The sequence below is a fragment of the Manis javanica genome, chromosome 2 (assembly GCF_040802235.1).
Source record: "Manis javanica isolate MJ-LG chromosome 2, MJ_LKY, whole genome shotgun sequence".
Taxonomy (NCBI): Eukaryota; Metazoa; Chordata; class Mammalia; order Pholidota; family Manidae; genus Manis; species Manis javanica.
The window spans coordinates 128,819,738-128,846,825 of NC_133157.1; the positions used below are offsets into that span (position 1 = coordinate 128,819,738).

At 47.6% G+C, this 27,088-nt stretch overlaps 1 protein-coding gene and 1 pseudogene across 1 annotated transcript; both read right to left on the reverse strand.

Annotated features, from left to right (window-relative positions):
• Positions 1 to 2,369: 2,369 nt before the first annotated feature.
• On the reverse strand, positions 2,370 to 3,274 carry LOC108383704 (neo-calmodulin pseudogene; annotated as a pseudogene).
• Positions 3,275 to 17,654: 14,380 nt separating this feature from the next.
• On the reverse strand, positions 17,655 to 24,833 carry TUBAL3 (tubulin alpha like 3). Its single transcript, XM_073220255.1, is given in 6 exon segments — positions 17,655 to 18,620; positions 18,790 to 19,221; positions 19,224 to 19,251; positions 19,797 to 19,809; positions 20,682 to 20,817; positions 24,530 to 24,833. Coding segments are annotated over 6 exon segments (1,395 nt in total). The 3' UTR covers positions 17,655 to 18,138.
• Between the last annotated feature and the right edge of the window lie 2,255 nt (positions 24,834 to 27,088).

Consider the following 27,088-nt stretch of genomic DNA (forward strand, 5'->3'; position numbering starts at 1 on the left):
GTGGGTCCTGACGAGCAGGCCACCCAGGAGAGGTGTCCCAGCCACCTCCACCTGAAACCAGCCCCGCAGGTGACAGGAGGCACCACTGGAGGGGCAGCATCCTGAACCCTCAAAGTCCATCCCAGGCCCTCTCTCCTCCCAGAGCTGAAGTGAGTCACTTTCTCTCCCAGACCCTCAGACTCGCTTTTTGTTCTCCTGGGCCAATAAGTAGAGAAGTTTCTGTGGCTTTCTTCTTGCCCTGTGGCCTCGGGAAGGACTCTTCAGTGATAGCCTCAAATGGCCCACCTCTAATAGCAGCCAGACCACCTGCCTCCCTGGGCTATCCATGCCTACATTTCTCTCGCCATCCGTGAGCTCTAATGGCCCACGCATTGCATGCATTACTTTTAGTCTAACATATTTTAAACACACGAAGATATGGAGAATCAAATAGCTAGATCTGTGCAGCTCTTGACCAGCTTAAGAAACCCATTATGAAGGCATTGGTTGAGAGCCTCCTGTCCCTCCCCAATCCCTTCCTATCCTCCAAATACCAAATAAACTTGGTATTTACTCTTCCCATTTATGAGTCACGTATTTATACAAAGTCTCCAAAAAAAAAAGTATTTTTTTTAAAAAAAAGAAAATTGATTTCACACTCCACAGACAGGAGCAGTGGCTGTCAGACATTTGGGCCTCATGGGAGAGTTAGCTGTCAAAATCAATTTAGGGCGCTGGTAGGACTCTCCATTTATCAGAGTAAGAACATGAAAAAAGGAAACCCAGAAAACTATCATCTGCCATCACAGTAGCTTCATGAAAGAAAGGCCATTTGTCACAGAAAATGTAGAAAGAACATATTCTCAGAATTTAAAAAAGGAATACATTTAGACAAAAAGTCTCTGTTTTTCTCATTTCCACACAAAGCTTAGAAAAACATCATGTTGGATCAGCTTGGCATTTAGGACTCACTAATTTAGAAACCCAGACTTCTGTGACCTGTGTCTCTAAGAGGTGGGGACCTTCCAGAGGGAAGCACCCCATCCTGGATGGAGAGGGGGCGTTTGTCACCCCATGCCCCTCAGATGCCCCACACTGGGTCTGGTAGCTGCCGGCCCCATTTTCTTATCTGATACCACACCTCACCAGCCCATCCCCATCCCAGCTCAGACCTGTAGGACTCACACGATCCCTTCCCTTCTTCTCCAGTGTCCCCAGCACACTGGCCACCACCCAGGACCTCCCCTCACAGTGTATGGCACTGGCTGTGCTCAGAGGCACTTGGCCAGCCCCTGAGTCAGCAGTGTGCAAGGGTCACAGGAGACCAGAGTGACCTGCTGAAATGTCAAAGGGGAGAAAGATAAGAAAATCCATCCGTACAGCAGTCCCACCTCAGTGACCTAGCCTGCTCCACCCACTGGGCACAAACCAATGTGCTTTGTCACTCACCCACCACCCATGCCAGATAAAGGGCTGGCAGGGAGCCAGTATTTTGCAATAACCCCCAGGTAAGCCGGCTCTGCCTCTCCACCCTGAGCTGAGAACCACTGACTTGGCACAAGCTAGGACAAGATACAAAAGCACCATCACCAAAAACAAAAATGTCCCTAAAAGTAAGAAAAACCCATTTCAGGAAGCAGGAAGCAGAAGCCCACCATTAAGTGATGCCCAGAGCATGGCGCTAGTTACTGACCATGCTGAAAAATGATGTGTTTCTGAATCCCAAGTCCAGGTGACCCTTCACCTCCCTGGCTGCCCCGATGTCAGTCTGGCACCACTGACGAGTCAGCTTCTTACTCCAAGCCCAACTGTTCCCTTACCCAGCCTGGGCCTCCGTTTCCTCACTGGATCAAATGATCTCTCAGAATCAGGACAAGGGAGCCTGGAAACTCAGAGCTGAGACAGGCTGCCTCAAATGGATCTAATTTTTCACAGGCACACAGCAGTGTCCCAAACTCAAGTTCAAAGGACAGCTCTGCTTGACCTCAGGATGGGTGGAGCAACCACTGGCAGGTCCCCTGTCTCCCAGCCCCTCCAGTGTGGGGCATCTCTGCCCCCAGCCTGGGGAACAACTTCAGAGCCCCCAGCTCACAGAGGGGCCATGAGGGGCCGCAGCCAAGAAGGTCTGGGCAGCAGTAGAGGATTCGGCCCCTGGTCCTGACTCAGAAGCTCAGGCACACCCTTGAGCCTCTTCCATCCCCCCTCCAATTCCCATGATCCCACACACTCCTCTGCTGTGGGCATCAGAGAAGCCAACTCAGGTTGGTTCTTCCACCAGGGCCGAGGAAAAGGGACAGAGACTCAAAGTGTTTGGGGGCAGACACCAGTGTTTGGGGGACCCGTGACCTAACACTCCCCAGTCAAACATTCAAACACCAGTGCACACACTCTTGGAGCTGACATTACTTTTATTTTGACCACCACATGGCTTTGGCATTCCTCACAGCAGCCCTGTGAGGTTGGGAGCACCCCCATTCCCCTGCAGGGAGAAGCAACAGGAACTAGCCTAGAGTTACAGGGCAGAGGGGCTCCCTCCCAAGGAGCCCCAGGGGCTCAGCACCCAGGCCCAAGAGAGGCAAGGCTTTCCCACCAGGCAGGCAATTCCCACCACCCAGGCCCTCCCTTTATACTCCACCACAAAAACAGGGGCCCCAAAAAAGCAGGAGAACCAGGATCAGGTGGAAGGAGGTGGCTGGGCCCTCACTTCGGGGAGAGGATGCGCACGAACTCCTCGTAGTTCACCTGCCCGTCCTGGTCCACGTCAGCCTCGTGGATCATGGCCTCCAGTACCTCCTGGGAAAGCTCCTCACCCAGCTTGGCCATGACCTGCTTGAGCTCGTCCACACTGATGTAGCCGTTGCTGTCCACGTCGAAGACACGGAAGGCCTCCTGCAGATCTTGCTTTTTCCTCCAGGCCTTCATCCTCCTGACCATCTCTTCCAAGAACTCTGGGAAGCTGATGACGCCGTCAGCATCTGTGTCCACCTTGCTGATGAACTCCTTCAGCTCGGCCTCCGACAGATCCTTGCCCAGGGCCTGCATCACGGTGCCCAGCTCCTGAGTGTTGATGCTGCCATCTCCATCCTTGTCAAACTTGGAGAAGGCCTCCTTGAACTCGGCCACCTGCTCTGGAGACAGCTGCTCCTCCATGCTGCTCACTCGTGTCACGGAGCTTCCTAGCCTGCTGCCAGCTCAACAGGCCCACGTCAGAGCTGGGGACCTGCAGTCAGGGTGCCAGGCCGAGTCTGTATGAGGTCAGAGCTCCAGCGGTGCCTGGCCATAGGTGGGAGTCCCCTCCTTTTCTGCAGTCAGAGTAAAGGGAGGAGGGAGGCTCCCCACCCTTCCCATGTCCCCAGGCCAAACCCTCCTCCCAGGGAGGGACAAGAAGGCAGCTGCAGACAAGAAATGCAGGAACCGGAGTAACAGGGCCCGCCCAGGAGAGGCTGGAGGGAGCCAGCACGGGGCCATCCAGGGCAGCCGGCCTTTGCCGGCCCCACAGCTCACCACGCTGCTCCAGAAGCCTTTGTCCTCACAGGGGCCCAGCCAAGCTGAGGGCTTCACCACAGCTTCCCCAGCACACAGAGGCTGAGGCTGAGAAGGGGCAGGGCCCTCCCTCAGAGGACACAGCAGGCCCCATGTGGTGGGAGACTGCGTGCGGTGTGCCTGCTCTCCTCCCGCGGGGCTGCTGTTCAGCTCTGGTCCAGCTCTTGTCCCCCAGGGCAGGGCTAGTGGAGGCAGATGGTGGAAGAATTGAGTGGATCCTAACCTGTGGAACCATGGGCATCACCAAATTCCCAGGCCAGCACAGCCAGCAGGTCGATAGACAGAGACGTGGTAGCCACCCGGAGCTCGAGAAAACAGGGAGCGGGTTTGCATTCAGAACTAGGAGCACAAGTGGGGATTGTCTGTGAGACCAATGTCCATAATGTGATTTCAGAGGTGAGGAAATGGCTGCCTACTCCCAGAGTACCTCCCTGCTGGGCCCTGGCTCTTGATTCCATCCTATCAAGTCCATGTTTCTTAATGCAGACACGGGAAGGACAGGGGCACTTGTCCATGTGCATGAACGCATCTTGCCAGAGAGCCGCAGGAGAGCTGCATGCCGAAGCAGGTCAGCCCTGAAGAGGCTGGGGTAGAAGGATGTGGACCTGGGATTGAAACAGTGAACTTGACTTGGCCTGGCCTGCAGATGTGCTCAGAATCAGCCCCAAGTGCAGAAACCAAGGCTGGGTGCCTCTGGGCCCACAACCTTACCTGTTCCCTGGAAGGAAATCAGCTCTGCCCAGTGCCCTGAGTAGCAGTTTAGATGGAGAGCTCAGACCTTGGGAATTGTCCCCAAGTCCTCAGCAAGTGAAACCCAAGCCTGTGAGGGGATCATTACATTGGGGTCCCAACAGTGACTTTCTCGAGAGATCCCCTCTTGATCCTTCTAATTCCCCAAGACTTGCCTGACCTCTGCCTGTAAGTAAGGAATAAACTGCTCTGCTCTCCTCCCGAGAAATGTTACCAATTCCATCTCTCTCTGGTTCACCCATTGAACAGATTGAGAACTGTCTCCTTCCCTGTAGGGCAGCCAGGCAAACACCTCCCCACCCTCAGCCCTGCACACAAACCCCGAGACCCCCAAGTCCAGGGCACCACAATGTGGAGAGAGACACAAAGGAAGGCCCTAGTTGCCTAACTCCCTTTGTAGAAACATCTCGAAGGATTGCTCTTTTATCCTTGTGCTGGAATTGTACAGAGGCCTCCACAAATACTGAGAAACCAATTTTCAATGAAACTGAAAGGCAGTATGGTGTGGAACTAAGGGTCCACCTGGGAGACCAGCTCAGGGGTAAGCACAAAGGAAGGGTGGGGCTCCCAACAGCCAGGATCAGCTCAGCTCCTTCATTCATCTATTTTTTAAGAATGTTTGAAGATATAAATCTATATTTTAAATCTCCTTTTCTTCTTATCTTATTAGCAGGACTTGTGATTAAAAATCCAACATGCTTATTATTTTCTTATTTTCCCTTGGCATTAAGAAACACATCATAAACAACAGAAAGCTTTTCAGACACTATCAGGGGACTTGGGCGTTTGGTTCTAGCTCCTTCCCTGGTTTGGAAACTTACCTCAATACGTTCATATATAAAACAGGACAATGCATCCACCTATCTAACCAGGGCACCAGGAGCAAAGATCAAAATGTCTTTGATCAATGGGAGGTGTTATTCCTCTATGATAAACCTCATGTTTAGTAGGAAGCTGGTTTCTGTTTGATGTAAACCAACACTCAAGATAATGTCCCCTTGAAGGGGACCTCACTCTCCATTTTATTAAACTTTCTTGATTGAACTGATAAATTAAACTTGTCTGCCAGGGGGTTTCAGTCACATCAAACAGTCCAAGTCTGTAAATGTTAGCCAGCTCTAGGACAGCAGCCCTAACAGATGGAGTTCTGCGTAGAGCGGAGGCTTCTACTTAGAAAGAGCATCAAGCTGAGGGTCATCACGGGACAGGAAGGTGATGATTAGCTGAGGCTCGTTGTCTCCATGTGGAGATGGAGTCTCAGGTGGTGAAGTCCTGTGCCCAGGCCACCCAGGAGTTTTGGGGAGAGATCTAGACCCTGGTTGAGTGCCTCTCCACCCTCCATGCACTGTTTGGTCCTCCTACTTCCCCTAGAACAGAGTTTTATCTCCACTGGAGTCGTCTCTCTACCCCTCCAGACCCAGCACCCAGCCTCAGTAGGCAAGCATTTGACCTCACTGAGCCAGCTGTCCATGAGCGACCAACATCACAGGGCATCTGATAGTCAAACCTGGGGCTGGGGAAAGGGGCACAGTTTGGCATTTGGTGCCAAAATCTAAGCAAGCTTGATTAAGCCCTTTCTTCCCCTGCAGGTGGGTGCAGCGCCCAGCCCAGCTTCTCAGAGGGAGTGGGAGAAAGCTCGGAGTGCACCTCTGCCAGGCTCCCTGTGCTGTGGGAGCAGGGTGTCCATCAGGAAGAGCCCCAAGCATGCTCAGAAAGAGAGGTGAGATGCGAAGATGGCCCACATCAGTGTGTGTCCTCCCCCTGCTGAGCAAAGGAGACAGGGGAAGATGCTGAGGGGCACAGAGTCATGGCAGCTGCATGGGGGGCTCTGTGTGTGCAAAAAGGGGCCCCTGGAGCCAGCGGGCAAGGAGCAGGTGGCTCCAGTGTCCACAGGATGTGACTCAGGAACAGAGACACCCTGGGCCCTCCCATGACTGGCTTTGTGGGTGAAATACTGGTGAGAAACCAGTGAGGCTGGTCTGGGAGGCTCCTGGGCTCCTCATCCCCCAATGAGGGCTCATGATGACAAGAATGGAGCCTGTGCAGGGCCCTCCCTCCCCAGGGGAGTCCCAGCTTCACAGAGCTGCCCCCTGCCACCTCTCAAGGTGAGCAGTAGGAACACCGAACTGTGTGCTATCCCTGGAGGATCCCACCCCATACTGAAGGGGAAGACGTACTGAAGCCAGACACACACTACCTGACCTCAGGACTCACTAAAAGCTGCAGCAGTTGGGTCAGCATGTCCATCTTGCACTTTGGAACCAGGCAGCCCTGGGCTGTGGCCCTGGCTTCCCAGGTCACAGGCTGTGTGCAGGGGCAGGCGAGTTCACTGCCCCAGCGCCAGCTGCCTGCATTTTGCAGGAAATAGTACCAGTTCCCACCCTCTAAGGGGTGCAGACACTTAAGCCAGCTGCAGGGAAAATGTTCACTCAGTACATGGCACAGATGAACGCACACTAACAGGAGCTTTACTGTCGCTCATCCGCCCATTCACGCAGGTGCCAGGTCTCTGCTGGGCCCTCACCAGACTTCCACTGCCTGCAGGCATCTTCCAGGCCAAAGCAGACAGGGTGGCTATTCTAAGTTCTCAGAAAGTCTTAGACCATGTTAAATACCTGCTGTCAGTGGTACAAGGTCTGACCTGCTCATTCTTCTATTCCTAGTGCGCAGCCCGGAGCAGTGGTTCATCGAGGGATGGACATCACTCTCCAGGAAATGGTCACATTGTGAGGACTCAGGAGTTGAACGTCACCTTTCCACTTTAGACCCTTGTCCAGGCAAAGGCATGTCTTGGGCTAACAGAGAGTCACCTCGGAAAGGGCAGAGGCCCTACTCTCATAGAGATTATGTTCAAGAGAGACCTATCACATGCCTGTGTGCTGTGAGGCTTGTGTGTTTGCTTGCTCTGCACTCAGAACTGCCTGCTGGTGCAGCTGCAGCCAGTGCCCACAGTTGGCCTAGACTTACTGGGCTCACTGGCGGGGGATCCTGCTCCTCTTCTCAGTCAGTGACACATCTGGGAACTCTGCAGGGCACACACCCTTCTCTGTTCCTAGTCCCCACACATTCTGGCCTGCTGACAATGGCACCCCAGTTATCTAGCACTTTTGGCCAGAAGTGCTCTGAGTAAGGTATTTTCCAGGTAACAGGAACTTGGCTCTCCAAACACCAAGCATTTGAACTTTAACCATCTTGTGGAAACCTTCCTAAAGTATATATAATATGTTTTATTTCCCATTATTGTAAACAAAGTAAGTGGAGTACTCAGTCTTGTCATGGTGAGCAGTGCCTCAGGGAGAGAGGCAGGCGCACAGCCTCACTCCAGATGGGCCCAGGTAGCAGTAATTCCTCTCACTGGTCCTTCCCACCTCCTGTCTCCTGGTCAGCTGTTACACTTCCTGGGTCCTAATGGACCACTGATGTAACAAAACAGAGGACGGGGATGGGCACAAGATCGTGTAGTACTTGGTCTCCTCCATGTTTGTCCTTGGCAACACTGGCATGCAGAGACAGGGGGCACTGACTAAACCGGATGGGAGCCAAGCACTGGGAGAGCAGGACTGGCCCCACCCAGCCTGACAAGCTCATGGCCTAACCAGGGCAGGACGTCATTACCCGACGAGAGGGGTGGCCTGGTGACCCCTGGGAAGGCTGTCATCCTCTAGGAGAGGGTCCTCCATCTGCCAGTTTCAGGACAAGATGGGGACCAGCACCGACTGCCCCACTGCCTCAGCAGGAGCCATTTTCACCGAGATGCCTGCTCCCAGCACAAAAATCCCACGTGGCAGGCATAGCCACGTGCAGCTCCAGATAGACTGAGTGCTGACACCAGGCTCAGAGTCTGCAGGCAGCTGCAGCCCAGACAGATTGTGTTCAGAGGAGGGGAGACAAGACTGGGGAGAGTGAAGGAAAGAGGGGGCCTGACCCCACCCCTAGATTCCTGTCCCTGTACAGCCCAGAGAGGGAAGCTGGTGCTTGCTACCAGTTACAGCTGGCTGTCTGCAGTCAGAAAGAAGAGAAACAGAGGCAGGGACTGGAGTGGCCTTCAGAGACAGGGTGCAAAGATCAGCCCCAAAGGCCACCGTGCTTCCTTCAGTGGAGCCCTCCGTAACCTGCCCTCCCCTCAGGGTGGACTGGCAGCCCATCCCACCTCCGGCTGGTCTCAGGCCATATCCTGGCATCACCCCAGACTTAGCGCCACCAGGAGGCTGCTCTTGCCCTCCCACTTGTTCCCCTTCCTGCATGGCACTTGGTCCAAGCCCTCAGCTGAGTGTGGCAAGTGTGGGCCTCTGTTTAGTTTCTGTCTCCCTGGCCAGGCCTAAGGGGAGGCAGGCTGCTTTCTCCGCACATGCTGGGTGCTGAGCACCGGCTGGGTGAATGTGGGGGCCGATGCCATGGCGCTCTCCCTGCAATTCCTGGCTCTGGTTCGTGCTGGTCTCACCACCTTCATGTCAGTGGCCAAGGTAATTGACTCACACAACAGGCTCAGAAGCAATCAAGACTAACCTCTGCCACCCAGTTCCAGGTAGGGTCCTGCCAGGAACAGGCCCTTGGCATTGCTGCGCATGGACTCAGGGGCTAAGTGTGGGTGCTCCTGACTCAGGGGAGATGCATGCACTGGGCACTCCTGGTGCCCTTGCTTCCAGGGCATGCCCCAGGTCCAGCTCTTCCTTCCTGTGCCTGAATGTGTCCCAGAACTACTGCCCCTCTCCCCTGGCTTAAGGCTCCCACCATGGTCTAAGACTCCAGACCTTTATCTGCTCCTTGGATCTTCTGACTGTGAAATGACTGCATTGAAGAGGAGAAATGTGCTTTCCTGCTAACCAGCACCTCATCTTGTGTGAACAATGTTCAATATTCATTTATTAATGACCCTTTCCTGGGGCCAATTACAGTGACAGCTGGCATGGTTAATCCCCTTTAGGAGACTGAAGAACCAAGAGAATTACTTGCTTCTCAGGAGGGAATCTGGAAGCAAAATATGTGCCCCAGCGACTTGGCGTTTACATGGACTGACCACCCTATGATTACTTACTTCCCAGGTGCACATGACTCCCTGTCCCTCACCAGACACCTCTTAGCTCTTCTAGGTCACCCACCCCTACTGCTCACCACTGCCCAGATCTCTAACATTGTACTTCCAAAGACTATGAGCCACAAATACCTTTTCAGGTCTTTTCTTGGATCTCCCTGCAGTTGCACAAATGTTCAGTTATAAAAATCTGTCCATATTTCAATTGTTATCCACCACTAGATTTTTCCCAGCCACTCTGTAACCTTCTCACCAGCCCAGATGTCCCACAGTCTCACCCCCTGACTCTAACTGCTGTCAGCTTTTCCTGTGATGGGCTCACCTCCTAGGCCTACTTCTTTGTTTGACTCTCTTACAGTCTAAGAAGCACTCAGGTGTCCACTGGCCAAGAGGATTTTATGTCTTGTTGACACTATAGGTCTTCTCTTTTCTCCTCATAATAAGACCCTACAAGTTCATTCTGCACCACTAGAGCTGGCCTCCTCTCTTCCCCAACATCTTGTCCAACCTACTGAGTTTCTTATTACCAGAGCTTGTTTCTCATCATTCTCTCGACCAGAGCATCCTTTTTTGGGGAAGTTGCTCTCTCCTGCTCTGGAGCCTCATATCAGCCTTAACTAGTTTCTGGTATATTAGTGACATGTGCATTTCTATGATTTTCTGAAGCCCCTAGTCAAGGCACAACTCTGTGCCTGAGAAAACATGGCACATGTTATTCCTGCCACCCTTGGTAATGGGATTTCAGAAACCCTTTGCATCAGAGGCCAATAATGGCAGTTGCCACCAGCTTTATCCTTTATCCATTCCAACCTGGCAATACCTGCTTGCCTAACCTGGGTAGAGCCACATCCATGCCTCTGCCCCATCTACCTGAGGGAAAGGTGGGACATTCATGTTGGTGCACGGAGTGCTTTCTGTACGCCAGGTATATGGTAAGGGCTTGCATGCATGACCTCATCTGGTCCTCACTCAATAGTTTATTCCAATTTTATAGATGAAGCAACTGAAACTTAGAAATGTCACCAGACTCGTTCAGGAAAGAGCCAGGAATTTGAATCTATGTTCACCTACTCCAGAGCCCATCTCTCTGGCACTATGTTCTTACTTTCCCAGGGCCTGACCACTTCACCTGTCCTTCCTTTGGCCATGGAAGATAGCAGGAGCCTGGCAGGAGCAGCAGAAGGGGCCTTCACTGTGTGGTCACAGCCCCACCATGCATGCAGGCAATGTCCCAGCACTGCCCAGGAGCTGTCCTCAATCTGGCAGAAGGGTAGGGGGCCATGGAAGGATGGTGAGACCAGAGCTGTGCCAGAGGAGGTGGAGGTACAGTCTCGGCTCCTCCTCTCACACTTAGTGACTGGAGTCTGTTTTACATTTTAGATGAGGTGACTCAGGAAATGGACTTGACACATAGTCTGTTCTCAGTACATTCCTGTGAAACCTGGGATAGGGTTCCGCCAGGAATGCTGTTGATATCTTCCACATCATCATTCTACATTCTGGAGGAGAAGCTGAGGGACGAGGAGGTGGATGAGATGCTCTGGGCAGCCGACATGGATGGCGATGGGCAGGTGAACTGTGAGGAATTCGTGCGCGTGCTGGTCTCCAAGTGAGGGCGGGGTCCGCTCCAGCCACCCCGCACCCACTCTCCTCTCCTCGGGCAAGGCTGATTCAGCCAGCTTTCCACAGCTCCCTTTGTCTTCTTTCCCGCCACTCCCCCCTCCCACCCCCAAGCCCAGCAAACCCTGGTGCTTCCATCACTCCAGCACCGAAGGGCCTTGCCCTGCACAGACAATGGGCCGAGGATCCACCGAGCTGCACTGACCCCTCTGTCCACGGGGAGCGCAGCTGACACCACGAGCCCGCGGGGCAGAGTCCCCAGGGCCTGACTGACGCCTTCGGAGGCAGTCCCAGGGGGGAGGAGGAGTCTGGCCCGGGGTGAGGGGCCATGGAGCTCTGACAGCTGACATCAGGCCCCCAGAAGGATCTCCTCCCTTCCCCGCGGCCCCTGTGCGCTCCCTTCTGCCTTCGCCGAGCACCGTGACTCATCTCGGCAAGCTGGGAGTAAACCTGGGTCGGTTGTAGCATGTCTGAATTCACCTTCACGGAGGGAGACTTGAGTGCAAGGGAGAGGGAAGCTGTAAAGGAGTAAAAAACTCTTGTGGTCCTTTCATGTTTCCTTTTTCCTGGTTCCCACTGACATGATCCTTGTTCATTAAGTCCAGGGTTTAAATGAGACAGGAATCTGCATTTTTGTGCTTTTTGAAAATGCAGCGAAATCTCTATTGGTGAGCGTAGCGTAAAGAGGAAAGCCTAGGTAAAGTAAATCTGGAATATTTATTTCAAGTAAAATGGATCCATCAGTAGCAAAGAGCATTTTAAAGTCCCGGCAGAGCCCTGAAGAGCTGAGGGCTGGCAGTGGTGGGCATTCCGATCCGTTGGTGCTGCCCCGACCAGCTGCTCTGCTGTGGTGCCTGTGGCTCAGGACCTGCGGGCAGCGAGCACCCCCAGCCTGCCAGTGCGTGTGGGGCCAGAACTTAAAGCCGGTGCGCCCGCGGTGGACACCCTCCAGGGGCTGGAGGGCCCTTGTCAGAGGCTATTTTAGTTCCAAAGTGGAGCAGCATTTTCTGGGGTGGACACATCACTGGGACTCATCAGCAGTGCTCCTAGCCGCGGTGGTCGCAGAGCAGGTGGCCAATCTTGGGTAAGGGCATTTCCACCACACCCCTCCCCACTGTGCACGCTCCCTCAGATATAAAATGAGCATGGGCTTTGGGGTGCATGGCCAGGGATGGGTGGCTTTGCGTTGTCGCTGCCCTGCTGACGGTGCTCAGATGGCTTCTGTCCCTGGTGATGGCTTTGGCCCCCCGGGTGCCAGGCCCTGTCATGGACCCTCTGTGTGCTGGTCCCCACTGCCTTCCCATGGGGCACCTGATCTGAGTACTTCCCCATCTACAGAGGAGGAAACAAAGACACAGACAGCTTAAGAAATCAGCCTGCTGACCCCCACTGGTGAGCGACAGATGGGGCTGAAGGCAAGCCCACACCCTGATGCCACCACACTGCCCCCTCGCCTGAACTGTGACCTGACATGCCACAGTGCCTCTCCCCAGCTTTGGGGAGGTTTGGAAAAGTGTTCTTAACATGCCTGGAGGGCAATAGGTGTTTAATAAATGACAGCTCCTGTTGCTGTCACCTTCTAACTCCAACGCTGTGAGGCTTGGTAACACATTTCCACCCCTCAGCATGGTGCAAGGGCAGAGTGGGGGCAGGAAGGGGATGGGTTCCTGTATGGTCATGGCCCCAGTGCGAGTGGCTGTTGAGCTGCTTCCAAGCAGGAGAGGAGGCCAGGTTGCTTGAGGCCTTGCAGGTCCCGCCTCTTCCTTCCCTGAATTCACCCCAAGCTCTGTCTCTCCACCTTAGGAATCCATTTCCCTCTTTCTGTTACTTTTCACTCCCCTGTTGCCACAACTTTGTCTCTTCCCTGTCATCGTACTCATCCTCAGCCCCTGTCATCGTCCTCAGGGATATATTAAAGTTCTTGTGATAAGGAATCTGTACACACTGAGCATTTGAAGTGCAGTGTTTATAATACTTTAGAGTATTTCGCCTAATAGAATCACATTCAGTTTTATAATTCCAATTTTAAAATATGTAAATTGAGTAAATAATTTACACTTGTGATCTTAAACAAAAAACTTACTAGTTTGTAGGCAGTTTGGAACACTTCAAAGTACTTAATCACCTTAATCATAGTTCATTAGATTTTGAAAGAATTACTTAGAGCACTTGGCAAGATTTATCAGACAAAGACCTTAAAAATAAAGAAAACATATTAAATTTGTCAATGCAGTCCAAGATTGGTCTTAGGAACCAAAAATTCCCTAATTTTTGCCATTGCAAAGGGGATTACAGAGGGTCCCAAAAACTCTTGTTATTCCCTTTAAAAGTGATTAAATTTGCTAAACTTAGAACTAATGTAAGTCACAAGCTGAATTTTAACAATTTAATCCATAATTAGGTTTTTATCTTAATTTTAGTGGATTTTTAAAAACAAAACCTCTAAATGGTCATTTCTGAGTGTATGAATATGCACACTCATAAATGCCCTCCAGAACGCCAAGACATATGAACTGAGCAGTGATTTAAGCATTTCACTAGTGCCCTCCAGTGTCTGAAGAGAGAAATAACACATGTACATAAAAGTGAAATAGTTCAAAGCACTATGTGGGAATGCACATGAAACAAGCATATTTTATCAGTATTTATTACAATATTTTCAATGGACGAGAGACATTCAGAGTGTATCTTGACTATCCCTAAATCCTGGGGTAAAAGTAAATGGAGTCCAAGGGGCTCCATGGAAAAGACAACGTTCGAACTGGGTTTAAAGTAGGCATTACGTCACATGGTCATAGAGGGAAAGCAGAGAGGAGAGCAGAGGCACGGGAGAGAGGCAACTGTGACTTAGGGAATGGCAAACAGTCTGAATGCATGGAATGCTGGTCCACATGGTAATGGATGGGATTGGAAATTACACAGGAACTGGTTGGCACAGGTTCTGCATGCCATGTGCAGGAGTTCAGACTTTAGGCTTAGGACAATGGAGACTTTTTAAAGCTTTGACTAAGTTAAAAGAATGATCTAAGTTCTGCTTCTGAATGTTCAGTCACAGATGGATCAGGAAGACAAAGTGGAAGGCAGAAAAGCATTTAGAGACTGGTATGCCACTTACAGAGAGGATTTGATGACCTGAGCTAGGACGACTGCACTGGGAAGAAAGGGGAGGCAATGGATGCCTGAAACATTACAGAAGTAGAGTTGACAGCACCTATTCTATGTTGAGAGCAAGAAAGAGACAACAATGAAAAGTGACATCACTTAAAATGTGCTTATGAAAGATGATGACACAAATAGACAAGTAGAGAATGCTAAAGGAAGAGTAGATTTCTTCTGAGGAAATTGGTAAATTCTTAGAGGTTTAAGTGTAGGCAATACATCTGGGAGGAAAGGTCTAGCAAGTAGGTAAGAATTCTAGTATAAAACTCAAGAAAGAAAGAAAACTTAGAGTTTACAATGTCCCCCACACAGAGGTCGTGAACAAGATACATAAGGGCCAGAGAAGAGGGCCAAGGTGTCTCCACTAGGAAAAGACAGTGTAGAAGAGAAGTCCGTGGAGATGTCAGATGGAGGAGAACCAGGTAGGGCCACAAGAGTCAAAGGACAAGTTTCAAGATAAAAGAATAACCAAATGCTTACGGTCAAGAAATCTGAAGGCTGAGAGTCATTGTTTTAATAAATAAGTACAATCAGTGGTCTCTGAGATAACAGTTTCTGTAGAATGATGGGAAAGACACCAAGTTACAAAGCTTGAGGAGTGAGCAGAGGATGAGGCAGCGGTATGGAATGCATATCCTTTTGCAATGTTTGGCAGAGTGGACAGATGTGACAGCACATTATGGGAGCAGTAAAATCCAGCAAAAAGGGTTGATTTTTTTGAATGAGGGGACCTTGACATACTGGTAGGGAGAAGAAAACAAATCAATGAAGAAAAGGAGAGAGAATATACAAGGGAGACTGAAGGAGCAATCTCCTAGAAGGTAAGTCAAAGGGAGAAGATTCAGAAGCAACAAATGGCCCTAGAAAGGGGAGCATTTTTCCTCTGCGGTGGTAGAGGGTATATGAAGATCCAACTTAATTTTAGGGAGAGACTGAAGAGGAACATAAAATGGTAAAGTCAGATGGGTGGTATTCAATAAAGTAGTGGATAAGATCATCTCCTGGCACTTTTCAATTTAAAAGACATTTGAGTACCTACCCATGCCTGACCCTATAGGTACCCAGTGAATAAGAGGGTCCCTGCCCCAAGGTCGCATTTAACTAGCACATAAATCCTCATCTCAGGCGATCTCACTCTTTGGATAGTCAAATGCACATCCTCTCAACCCCAGGTCCACAGTAAGAATAGAAAAGGGAGTTATTTTGACAGAAAGAAAATGACCCCAGATGGAAGTATGGTAATACAGGAAGGAATGAAGAGTAGCTTTGACGTAGCAGGTGGGCAAATCTAAGCAAACCATGCTGGTTAAAGTAATAGTAATCAACATCTGTGGGGTTTAAAATACACAGAGAATCAAACCATAAAGTAACAATACACAAAAGACAGAAGGGTAGTATACGAAGGTGAGGTGTTCTATGGTCTTTTCATCATCCAGGAAGTGGTAAAAACACTTATGTGTGGCAGATGCTCATAAGCTCAATTTCTAGGATATACACTAAAAGAATTTTTTAATGAATGTTTAATAAGCTAATAGGAAATATGAATAAAGAAAAATATTTGGTAAATCTAATTTATATATGGCATGTAGAGGCAAGCAGCATCACAAGTTAATCAATACTTAGCCTGACAAAATCTTGAAACTGGAAAGAACCTTAGAAATATCCGTATCTGAGATGAGGACTTTAAGATATGGAGAGGTATATATTTTAAGATTACATCATTGTAACATTGCCATGACTTGGATCCATCTTTCCTAATATCTAGTTAAATATTCTTTCCATGTTAGTCACTGCCATTTGACAGTGATAAACTTTATTAAAAGGAAGAGCCTAAAAAAAAGTATTTGAGTCTTCATGACTACTCTTTAAGAGACCTAATCCTAAAACTCACAAGTATGTGAAATGTCCATATGTAGGGAAAATGGAAGTCCATGGCCAGGATCCTTACCTGGTCCTAATCTACTCACTGTGTACATGTAATGATGTAATACTTAGCTTACTGCATAGGTGAATGCTTGCACACCCATTGGCAATAAGCCTTTATTGCATGTATTGCTATAAAAAGAGCTCCACCCAGTGCTAAGGGCAGAGGAAAGCAGCCAAGGAGGAGAACAGAGGCTGGAGGCGAGGGCAGAACCTGGAGTGGAGGCAGCACCTGGGGCAGAGGCTACTACAGAGGCAGGATTCTAGCACTTGATCTGCCAACATGAGAATAAAGCTTGGTATAAGCCCCTTTTTACCCCCAAAGGTTCCATTGTCATTTCTCAGTCTCACCAAATCCAGAATGAACTTGCCCGGGGCTGAAACCCTCAGGTGAGACACCATAGTATTTAGGTTATCAAATACCTTTACTTACTACTGAATAAGAGATATGATTTTAAAATACAAACATGAGAGACACAGGTGAATTGACAAATAGAGCCCCCAGGAATTTGGATACTAGCAGAGGCTCCTTCAAGCACTGAAGCAGGTTTTCTTCTACCCTTATGTAGAGTCAGATAGTCCACTTTCAGATTTGGTTCACCAAGTCACTCCTTTTATTTGAAGAAACAGTATTTTTTACTTTCCTCCAAATGTTTGATCACAGCAAGTCAGAGACATGAGAGTGAGAATCGTATTTCTTTTCCCACTGCTATACTGGAAGATAAGGCAGACCTTAAGGTTAACAGGCCTCAGGTTCCAGAGCGAGCTCTGCCATGAAGCTGTTTTCATGTCAGCAAAAATTGAGCCCTCCAGCAGAGGGCCATGTAAGTAGAGTTCAAAGGGGATGCAGCCAAATGCTGAGAGGCTCAGGATCCAGCAAAAACCCACTGACGGTTGGGTAGGCTGGACAGCCATAACTTTATGGGCACTGGAGAGTACCTGAATATTATTTCCACCAAACTGTGCTCATTGGGTTCCACGGAGACAATGGCTGGGTCTAAAAATAGGCAGAATGGTACATCATGTGACTGGTGCTCTTGAGGCCACATGTCAGGGCGGTGGTTTTCATACAGAAGAGCAGCTAGCGGGAAACTGTTAAGGACAGAGCAGCAGTTCTGGGGTCCAGGTGACACCTCCAGTAGGCAGTAGTGTTGCAGCTTGGTACACCTCACACAAAGACACCCAACTGCATGCCCCCAGCCAAGGTGTGAGAGCCTTTCCTCTGAGTGTCCACGGGACCAAAGCACTGGCCGTGCTGAGGCTACTGGTTTTAAGGCATTAATAGCTCTTTGTTCTATTTTAAATTCTCACTTGTTTAAAAAATGGGAGAGTTTAATACCAAAAATTAATTCCATTAAGTGTTTCTGAACTTGAAACTCTCAGGTCACACATGCCCCCTCCAATCCCCAGGGCTTGATGTTTAGCAAGTCTGTGGTGAAGGTCAAGAATCTACAGTTTATCTAAACCTCTTAAATGGCTCTGATGAGGGGTTCTGCTGGCCACACTTTGAGAACACCTCAAGGGCAGGGGAGCCAAAAGAGGTCATTTTCACCTTCTGGGCTGCAAGACACAGGTTCACATTTTTAAAAGACCAAGAATATTCCTGTTGTTTCTTTATTTGTTTGAATGAAAAGCAAACTGAGACGGTAAGGCCCACATCTGGAAGAAGGAGAAGAATCACACTGAAAATCTTCATTATTTAATCAATGTACAAAACATAGATATGGGGGAAATAACATTAATAATCAATATGTGCTGTGTTCTGCCTCAGGTGCAGGAAAGGGAAATCATTAACTTTAGGGTTTCATAGTTCCATGGTTAACAAAGTGAAGAATGAAGTTAGGTTTCTATCATGACCAAAAAAAAAAAAAAAAACATAGACATAATCCAGAGGTTCAAAGGACTCCAAACCTTGCAGGCTCCCAAGTAGCAGTGCTGGATCCCAGGAACAGAGAAGGAAAAATGTGCTTTTTGTTAACAGTGCCCCTTTAATTTATGGTGGAGCTGGGGATCTTGCTTGATTTGATTTCCTTTTTCTTGCAATCAAGGCAACTCTACCCACTAATGTATAATGTCTTGGAAAGAAAGCATGACCCTTCAGCTTAATGTTCATTTCCATCAGTCACATTGCCTCAGAGACTTTGCCCTGCTTCCTCATAGTCCTTCTCCAGGGCTGCCAAATCTTCTCTGGCCTCTAAGAACTCGCCTTCCTCCATGCCTTCTCTGATGTACCAATGTAGAAATGCCCTCTTGGCATACATGAGGTCAAACTTGTAGTCTAGGCGGGCCCAGGCATCCACAATGGCTGTGGTGTTGCTGAGCAGGCAGACAGCCCGCTGGACCTTGGCCAGTTCTCCCCCTGGCATTACCATGGCGGGCTGAGGGTTGATGCCTACCTTGAAACCAGTGGGGCACCAATCTACAAACTGCACAGAATTCCTTGACTTGATGGCTGCAATTGCTGTATTCACATCCTTAGGGACCACATCTCCTCTGTAGAGTAGGCAGCAGGCCATATACTTCCCCAAGCGAGGATCACACTTGACCAGCTGGTTGGAAGACTCAAAGCAAGCAGCAGTGATGTCTGACACAGAAAACTCCTCATGGTAGGCAACTGCAACACTACTGCCTACTGGAGGTGTCACCTGGACCCCAGAACTGCTGCTCTGTCCTTAACAGTTTCCCGCTAGCTGCTCTTCTGTATGAAAACCACCGCCCTGACATGTGGCCTCAAGAGCACCAGTCACATGATGTACCATTCTGCCTATTTTTAGACCCAGCACTGTCAGCAGAGATGATGGGAGCAAAGGTTGTCATGGGGAAATGTATTCTCGGATAAGGTACTAGGTTGGTCTGGAATTCAATTAGGTCCACATTCAAGGGCCCTTCAAATCGTAGGGAAGCCGTGATGGAAGATACCTCCTGACCTATAAGGCTATTAATGCTGGCATAAGAGGGGCATTCAGCACCAAGTTTATGATGGCAAATGTCATAGATCGCCTCACTGTCCACCATGAAGGTGCAGTCCAAGTGCTCTATGGTGGAGTGGGTAGTGAGGATAGAGTTGTAAGGCTCTACAACAGTAGTGGAGATCCTGGGGGCTGGGTAGACAGAGAACTCCAATTTTGTCTTCCTGCCATATTATGCCGAGAGCTGCTCCAGTAAGAGGGATGTAAATCCTGATCCGCTGCCTCCTCCAAAGCTTTGGAAAATCAAAATCCCTGCATTCCACTGCACTGTTCTGCCTGGGGAAAGTGAATGAGATGTGAGAACTCAGCCAAGTTAACCAGAAGCCAGGGTGGTGGCGATACAAGTTCCTAAAAAAAAACAAAAACCTTCAGAAAGGACTGGTTTTACCATGCTCAAGTCCAGACAAACATCCATGAGGGAACACATTTGAGGGGCTAGTTCTGTAGTGGGGGAAGCACTTTAGAGTGTTACTCCAAGTTAAGCATAAACATTCAACTGTCATTGGCTGCCCTCCATGGATTTATCTGTATGTGATCTAAAGCAAGGTCTTTATCAATAACAAAGAAGAGAAAATGACTAGCAAATGTTGAACTATCACTTTCCCTCCCAGTAGATACATATCACTTCTACACCCTGCTTATTGGGCTTGTGTGAAGGCATGGCATCGCCTAAGGACTATGCCAAATGTCAAAATGTTAACTGGACAAGGAATTCTCCAGATGGAGGTCCTTGGAGAAGAATTAACTGTTAGTAAACAGAGTCATCTTGAGGGGTGTTCCCCAAGCTAACTTTACAAACAGTGGTCACTATTGGAAATGACAAGTTTTAACATGCTTTGGAAGTCTTGGATAACAAGATAAACTATGAGCAGCAGAAGAGTAGATGGGGCACTGTCAATATGAAGGAGGAAATCCTGCCATTTGCAACAACTCGGATGGACCTTGTGGGCCTTGTGCTAAATGAAATGGAATAAGTCAGAGGAAGACAAATATTGTATCATTTCATTTATATGTGGAATCAAAAGCCAAACTTGTAGAAAGAGAGAGGAGAAAGTAGTTGCCAGGGGCGCAGGGGTCAGGGAGACAGGGGGATGTTGGTATAAGGGCACAAATTTTCAGTGAGAAGATGAATTGGGATTCTTGGTATTTGATGTACAGCATGGTGACTGTAGTTGAAAACATTGTATTATATACTTGAAAGTTGCTAGGTGGGCAGATCTTAAATATCGTCACTACAAATAAAAAAAACAGAGAAAGGTAATCATGTGAGCAGATGGGTGGTTAAGTGTATTGTGGTAACCATTTCACCGTGTGTGTGTGTGTGTGTGTGTGTATACACGTGTCAAATCATCACTCTGTATACCTTAAATTTACGGAGTGTTACACGTCACTTATATCTCAATAAAGCTGTGAGGCGGGGAGGAAATAATATGGTTCCTCATAAGTCTAATGAGAGAGAAAAAGAAGATGGGCTTTACAGTAAGTAAAGAGGGTTCTTTTGCCCTTCGTAAGTAGCAAAGCTACTCAAAGCCAACACCAGGAAGCCTCCCCACTGTGACAGCCTCAGGAGGCTCCAGGGTACAGGCTGGGTGGTGTGACGTTGAGGCCAGAAAACACAGGGGCTGCTGGGGAGGTGCCTGCAGACCCCCAGGCTCTTGGGTGTGGTCCTGCCTAAGGAGAAGGGAGCCACTCACCAGCTTTCGGACCTCTCCAGCAGGAGGTCAGTGATCCCTGACCCCACAGAATAGCGACCTCGGGCCTAGTTGTTTGTAGCGTCTTCCTTTCCATTCACGAGCTGCTCGGGGTGGAAGAGGGAGTGGTACTTGCCAGCACGGATGCCATCTGCAGAGGGAGGGGAGGGTCAGTGTGCTTCACACCCTTCAGCTGCCAGCCCCCTGTTGATCCATGCACAGCCCTGTACCCTGACCCCCGGTCTTCCCCCACATGGTGGGAAAGGGATGGATTTAAACTGCTGACCCAGCCTTCCTCAGGCTTGTGAAAGGAACCAGCATTTCCTATAAACTGACAGTATGTTTTCCCATCATGCCCCTTTCTTACTCTCTTAGGGCTGCCACAACAAATTACAACCCACTCAGTGGCCTCAAACGAGAGACATTTTTTCTTCCACAGTTCAGGAGGCCAGAAGTCCAAAATCAAGGTGTGGGCAGGGCTGGTTCCTTCTGGAGGTTCTGATGGAGAGACTATTCCATCCTCTGTCTAGCTCCTGGTGACTCTGACAGTCCTTTGGGTTCCTTGACTTACAGCCACATGCCCAGTCTCTGCCTGCACAGGTACCCCCTCTTTCCTGTCTTCTTCTCATAAGGACACAGGTCACTGGATTTAGGACTACCCTAATCCAGTATGACCCCATCTTAGCTAAGTACATCTACAAAGACCTGATTTCCAAATAAAGTCATATTCTGGGGTGCTAGGTGGACATAGATTTTTGGAAGACACTATTTAACCCACTACACACCTGGTGGTACTTCGGCATTCTAAGACAACTATTTCTATCTACAAACAGCCAACTGTACGCTGGAAAGGCATGACAATCTGTATTATCCATATACTTTAAAAGAGGCTTTAACAAAGAAGGCCCATATGGCAACTCAAACACCCACGAGACTCAAATGCAGTTCACATAAATGTGTGATGCAGGGAAATTGGTGTTAAGATGTTGGCAGTATTAAATGTAACCAGTGCAACTCGTGCTTAGTTTCACTGCCTTCAAACCCTGGGTAGCATGAGAAGACAGCAGAACACAGTGTGTCTGAGGCCTGGGTCCCAATCCCCCACCTTAGAATGCCCCGACAGCACAATTCCTCAGGAGTCACACAGCAGTGTTAGAGGGCTAAGTAGGCTACAGCAGGAGTTCATGAATTAGTTTCCTGGGTTCACATCTTGCCTTCCCCATTTGACTACAGAGCAGTTACTTAGCAAATCTATGCCTCAATTATTTGATCTTACTAAGCAGGATATTAACAAGACCTGCCCTACTGAGTTATGAGGATTAAACAAGTTCTCAGGACATGGTACATGGCCCATATAGCAACAGTTACAAAAGACAATAATAAAACTGGCCTCATGGCATGTATTTATGCAGATCTGCCTCCCAGGCCTTGGCACCAGATATCTATAGTTAGTAGGAGAAGCTCACTGCTTAAGAGCAAATGCTCTAATTTTCTAAGAGCAAGGCAGTTTTCGCAATTCACCGTGCTCTCCTGCATATGACCGTGAATTCCTAAACCCAACTGTATACTCCCAAAGAAGCCTGCTTCATATGCACACCAAACTGCCATTCTAACTTCCTGCCATTTAGCACTTTGTTTGGAGACTTCAGTGCTTGGCCCAGCATCCTCAACCAGCATCTGCAGGGGCTTTGATGGTTTTTAAACACAATTATTTGATGGCTTTTTGACTGCCTCACCTCCAATGCCATTTAACTCCTCTCCACTTGATTCTCCATCCCTTACAGCTGTCCCCTGCAAAGTCCTTTCTCTGTCCAAATTCCTGACTTCCCGCTACCAGGCCCAATGCCCAGACTCCTTTCTCTTCGCCCTCCTGCCCACACCCTCCATTCCAGCCACAGTGAACTATTAGGCTGCATGTTCCTCTACACCTCTGTGAATTTGCAAATGCTGTTCCCTCAGGAGTAAACATCTGATGACTACCCAGTCAGCTTTCAAGTACCCTATTTGGCTTTTATAGGTCTGCACCTGACTATGTGGGTTCCATGAACACTGAGACTATATGCGCCTCCAATGTCAAGAACAGTGCCTGACAGGTGTGCTGGACAGAACAAGGAAAACCAGGGCCTCCTCCCTAAACCCTGGACCTTAGGCCTTTTTGTTTGGACAGCTCAGGACCCTCAAAATCACCCTCCTACCAGGCTATATTCTAAAGGATTAGGGAATTTCTTCTGGGTCTTTGCCTGCCCCTGTCTCTTCTCTTACTTGCTTAGCTTCTGATCTTGGGCCTTAAGCCTCCTATAGGCCTAGCATCTGTGCATTGGCACAAATTAAAATGTCTGCTACAATAATCCTAATACTGGGATGTGGCCTCTCACATGGCTCCTTCAGCTACATTTACTGAAGTCCTCTGGGGACATATTCCACCCTGCTCAGGTTCCTACGACAGCAGACTCCAGCTAACTCCCATGTGTCTGAAACAAAAACTCAGATATTCTCTGAGGATACTTATAACTCAAATCTGAACATACCGCAATTGCTCCTCCTCACCTCTGTACTAGTCTCCTCTGTTCTTGAAGTTATCAATATCTCCTTATTTTAAATTCTTTCACAGCATCTACCAGAGTAAACCCTAAATCTTTATTGAAGCATCTTGGCCTCGACAATTTGTACCTTCCCCCTTTCAATAAAACCTTCTATCTTTTCCTTCATATTGACATCAATCCACTGTTCTGATGGATTGACTTTGTTCTGATAGGGAAATGGACTCCAATCAGTCCAGTATGTACAGATTGCATTTTCCAAAGAAGGCCACAACAAGATTTTTCATCTCACATGTGCTTCTAGAACCTATTTCCACATCAAGAGGTGAGGCTTATACCCCTTCCAGGGTAGATCTTTTAACCACCTTGACCAGGTGAAAATATCTGAAGTGACATCGTGTGACTCCCAATGCTAGGTTATTACAATACAATGAACCTCTGCCTTGTTCTCACATGGATGCTTGCTCTCGGCATCCAGCGCCATGCTGTGAGAAAGCCTAAGAAGCCCAGAGAGAGGCCCATGTTCCCCACAGCCCTGGCCTGGCTCTCAGCCAACAGCCTGAAACAGCTGGCCACCAAGTAGATGAGCCTTTTTCAAAGCAGATCCTCCAGGTCCCACTTGAGCCTTCCTAGATGATACCACATGGAGCAGAGAGAAGCTGTCCCCTCTGAGCCCTGTCCAAATTGCAGATTCATGGACAAAATAATGATCATTATTGTTTTAAACCACTCAGCTTGGAGCTAGTTTATTACACAGCAATAACTAATTAATACATAGTCCCAAACCCAAATCCACCTTCCTCTCCACACTGGGGCCACTTCTCAACCCAGGATTGCTCCAGCTCCACTTGAAGTGTTTTTTGCACAAGATACTACAAAGGCAGCCATTAATCATCATAGAATTGTATTGATTTTGCCCACAATTAGATTTATTTGGCTCCTTGCCTCTGTGGGATCATTTTCAAATATTCTACCCTTCATAAGCAGCTAATATCAAATTTCAGGTTCTTTGTCAGAAGCTTCTAGCAATTGTTTTTCAAATCCAGGAGAAAATTAAAAGTTTTGTTATGATAGATGTGTGTGGAGAAATTAAGAATTAATTTGCTTTGCCACACAGAAAAAGGCTCCACCAGTCTTCCCTCTGGGTGTGTTTGCCATGCTGTTCATCATAAGTGCCATCGAGTGATCCTCTAAATTTGGAAAAGGTGCACATGATGCCATTTAGATAGATTTGTATAATCTGATAATCTCACCATTGGATACTTGGTGTGTTTGTTTTGATTGTGGGCCTGAAAAGTGCACTAGAATGTAAACTTACATCACCTATAACAGTTGGCTCCAGGTCCATGAAGAGTGCTCTGGGCACATGCTTCCCAGCTCTTGTCTCACAAAAGAAGGTATCAAAAGATGCATCCATATTATCCATTCTAGCACTTTCCAACTGATCCTTTTCACCATTGAGAACAATGCCATCCGGCTGGATTCCATGTTCCAGACAATAGAGTTCCCAGCAAGCATCCCCAGTCTGGATGCCAGCTTGGCCAATATGAATGTAAAGGCACTCCCTCTGAAATAAGCCACAGTAAGTTAGCACTGAGCAGGCCTTCTCAGATAACATGAGCTTCATCACTCAGCATTCAGACACCAAGCTAGCCTAAGCCAACAAGAGAAATATATTATAAGGCTAATTAAAAGTATCTCGTGGAAACCAAAAGCCAGGGTACAGGAATAGTTGAATTAAGGACAACAATTCCATTAAAAGTTTTCAACAACATAAACTAAGCACCTATTGTGTAATGGGCTAAGAACAAGTTAAGACTATATATATATTACATACCATATATGTATAAAATCAAGCTGTCTTACCCCCGAAAAAATTAGCTAGTTATTGGAAAGGCATAAAACCAAAATCAATGTATAGCCTTGACACAGTTTAAAACCCACTACAGATAAATTAAAGATGTTACCTTTTCAGATCTTAAGATTTTTACATTTACTGTTCATAAGTGCTCTAGATAAGGAAGGATGGCCTAATCTTAAAAGTAGTGAAAAACTAATGGGGGGAATCTAGTAACCACAATGTTGCTCATGTGATTGTATATTAATGATATCAAAATAAAAAAAATAGAAAGATTTTTAAAAGTAGTGAAAAATTCACCAAGGAAACGTGCAATAGATTTGACAACTCCAAAATGTAAAAATTCTATACCATAATAAATGCTGATGTATACAAAAATTGATTTATATACAACCCTTCATATATAAGGGTTATATATAAAGCAGTTTTATATTCATCAGTTACGAAAGAAACACTTGCTACATCTACTAGATAAACAGGCAAACGACATAAACAAATGAATTACAAAAGAAAGAAATAATCTAAAACACAAAGATTAGGCACAATGGCATTCACAGTATTATTAACTATAAGAGTGAAAACATCTTCTTAACCATTCACCTACTATTGGGCATTTAAAGGAAGATCATCAATATAGTAGTATGTTATGCATTATTACCCTTAATATTACCTTAATTAATATTGTCTTAAATATTTACCCCAAAAAATGTATAAAGTGGGAAATGCTCATAACATATTAAGTACAGAGTATATAAGCTGTATGTTGATTGTATATAAAGTATGTCAAATACATTTAAAACTAAGAAAGAAAACAGTCTTGGAAAATGTGAAGTATTGGCGGGGGGGACTTGATAATGTGGGTGAATGTAGTAACCATAATGTTGCTTATGTGAAACCTTCATAAGATTGTGTATCAATGGTACCTTAATGAAAAAAATGCAAAGTATTAACTCTAGTTATATCTGGGTAGTAAGTGGTCTTTTTGGTTTAAACTTCACTGTTTTCCTTCACCCATATCAGCCCCAACATTTCCTATCCCACTTTTAAATCACTATCCACATTTTTTAAAATAGCAAACAACTCTTTTTGTAATTTAAACAGACACAGTTTTAGTAGACATCTAAGAGAGGGAAAGGAAAAGTTAAATCCTAAAAATCTAAAGGGATTACACTCACTGACTTTAATATCATTGAGCTTTGATTGCCAGGGTCATGGAACAAGTTTACACAGGAGGTCTTAGAGAGTGAGAAGGCCATTTTCTGCATCATCAGGGCCCTTCAGGAGGTTTGCCTGTTGATGTGCTAGGTAACCCTACCCCCTTTTCCCAAGGTCTGAGCTTCAGCTACAAAAAGCCTACCAGTTGCAGGTGGGAGGGAGCTCTGGCTGGTCACACCCCTGCAATCTGACTTGGACTCTTTCTGCTCAGCCCCGTCAAACCTTGTACTTCGTCTCCTTGATTCTCAAGGCACAACACAGCTCTCTCTCCTCTTTGAAGAATTCAAGTTCACTACTTGAGCAGAACCTCTCTCTTGTGTTACTTCTCTGCAATTATCAGTCTCTCATGACAGTAGTTGTGAACTCAATTTGCAATGCACTTAGTACCAATCAATACTCCCACCTTTATCTGGCACATAAAAATCAAAACAACACATTCCATCATAAACAGCTTTCTACCACCCCTATCTGCAAAGAACAATTCATTCCTTTCACCTGTGGGACTTAAAGTGATCCCAGTACATTGTAAGATACTGTAAACAGATCAGACTCACCTAAATCCCTAGATGTAGGTAAAAAATTAAAGGTTAGGGGGCATTTTGTGTCTCTATATCATTGAAAGCATGTACATGTAGATTTCTCTCACAGCAGTCTTCCTCAGCTGTTTACGACCCAGTCGTGTGGGATGCACACATGCCATGTGCTCACAATACCAACATAAAAAAACAACTGCTGCTTTGCATGTGATCTGCTACCCACGTAGTTCAGACAGAGGAGTGATACTGTCCTTTTTTAATTTGGCAGGAATA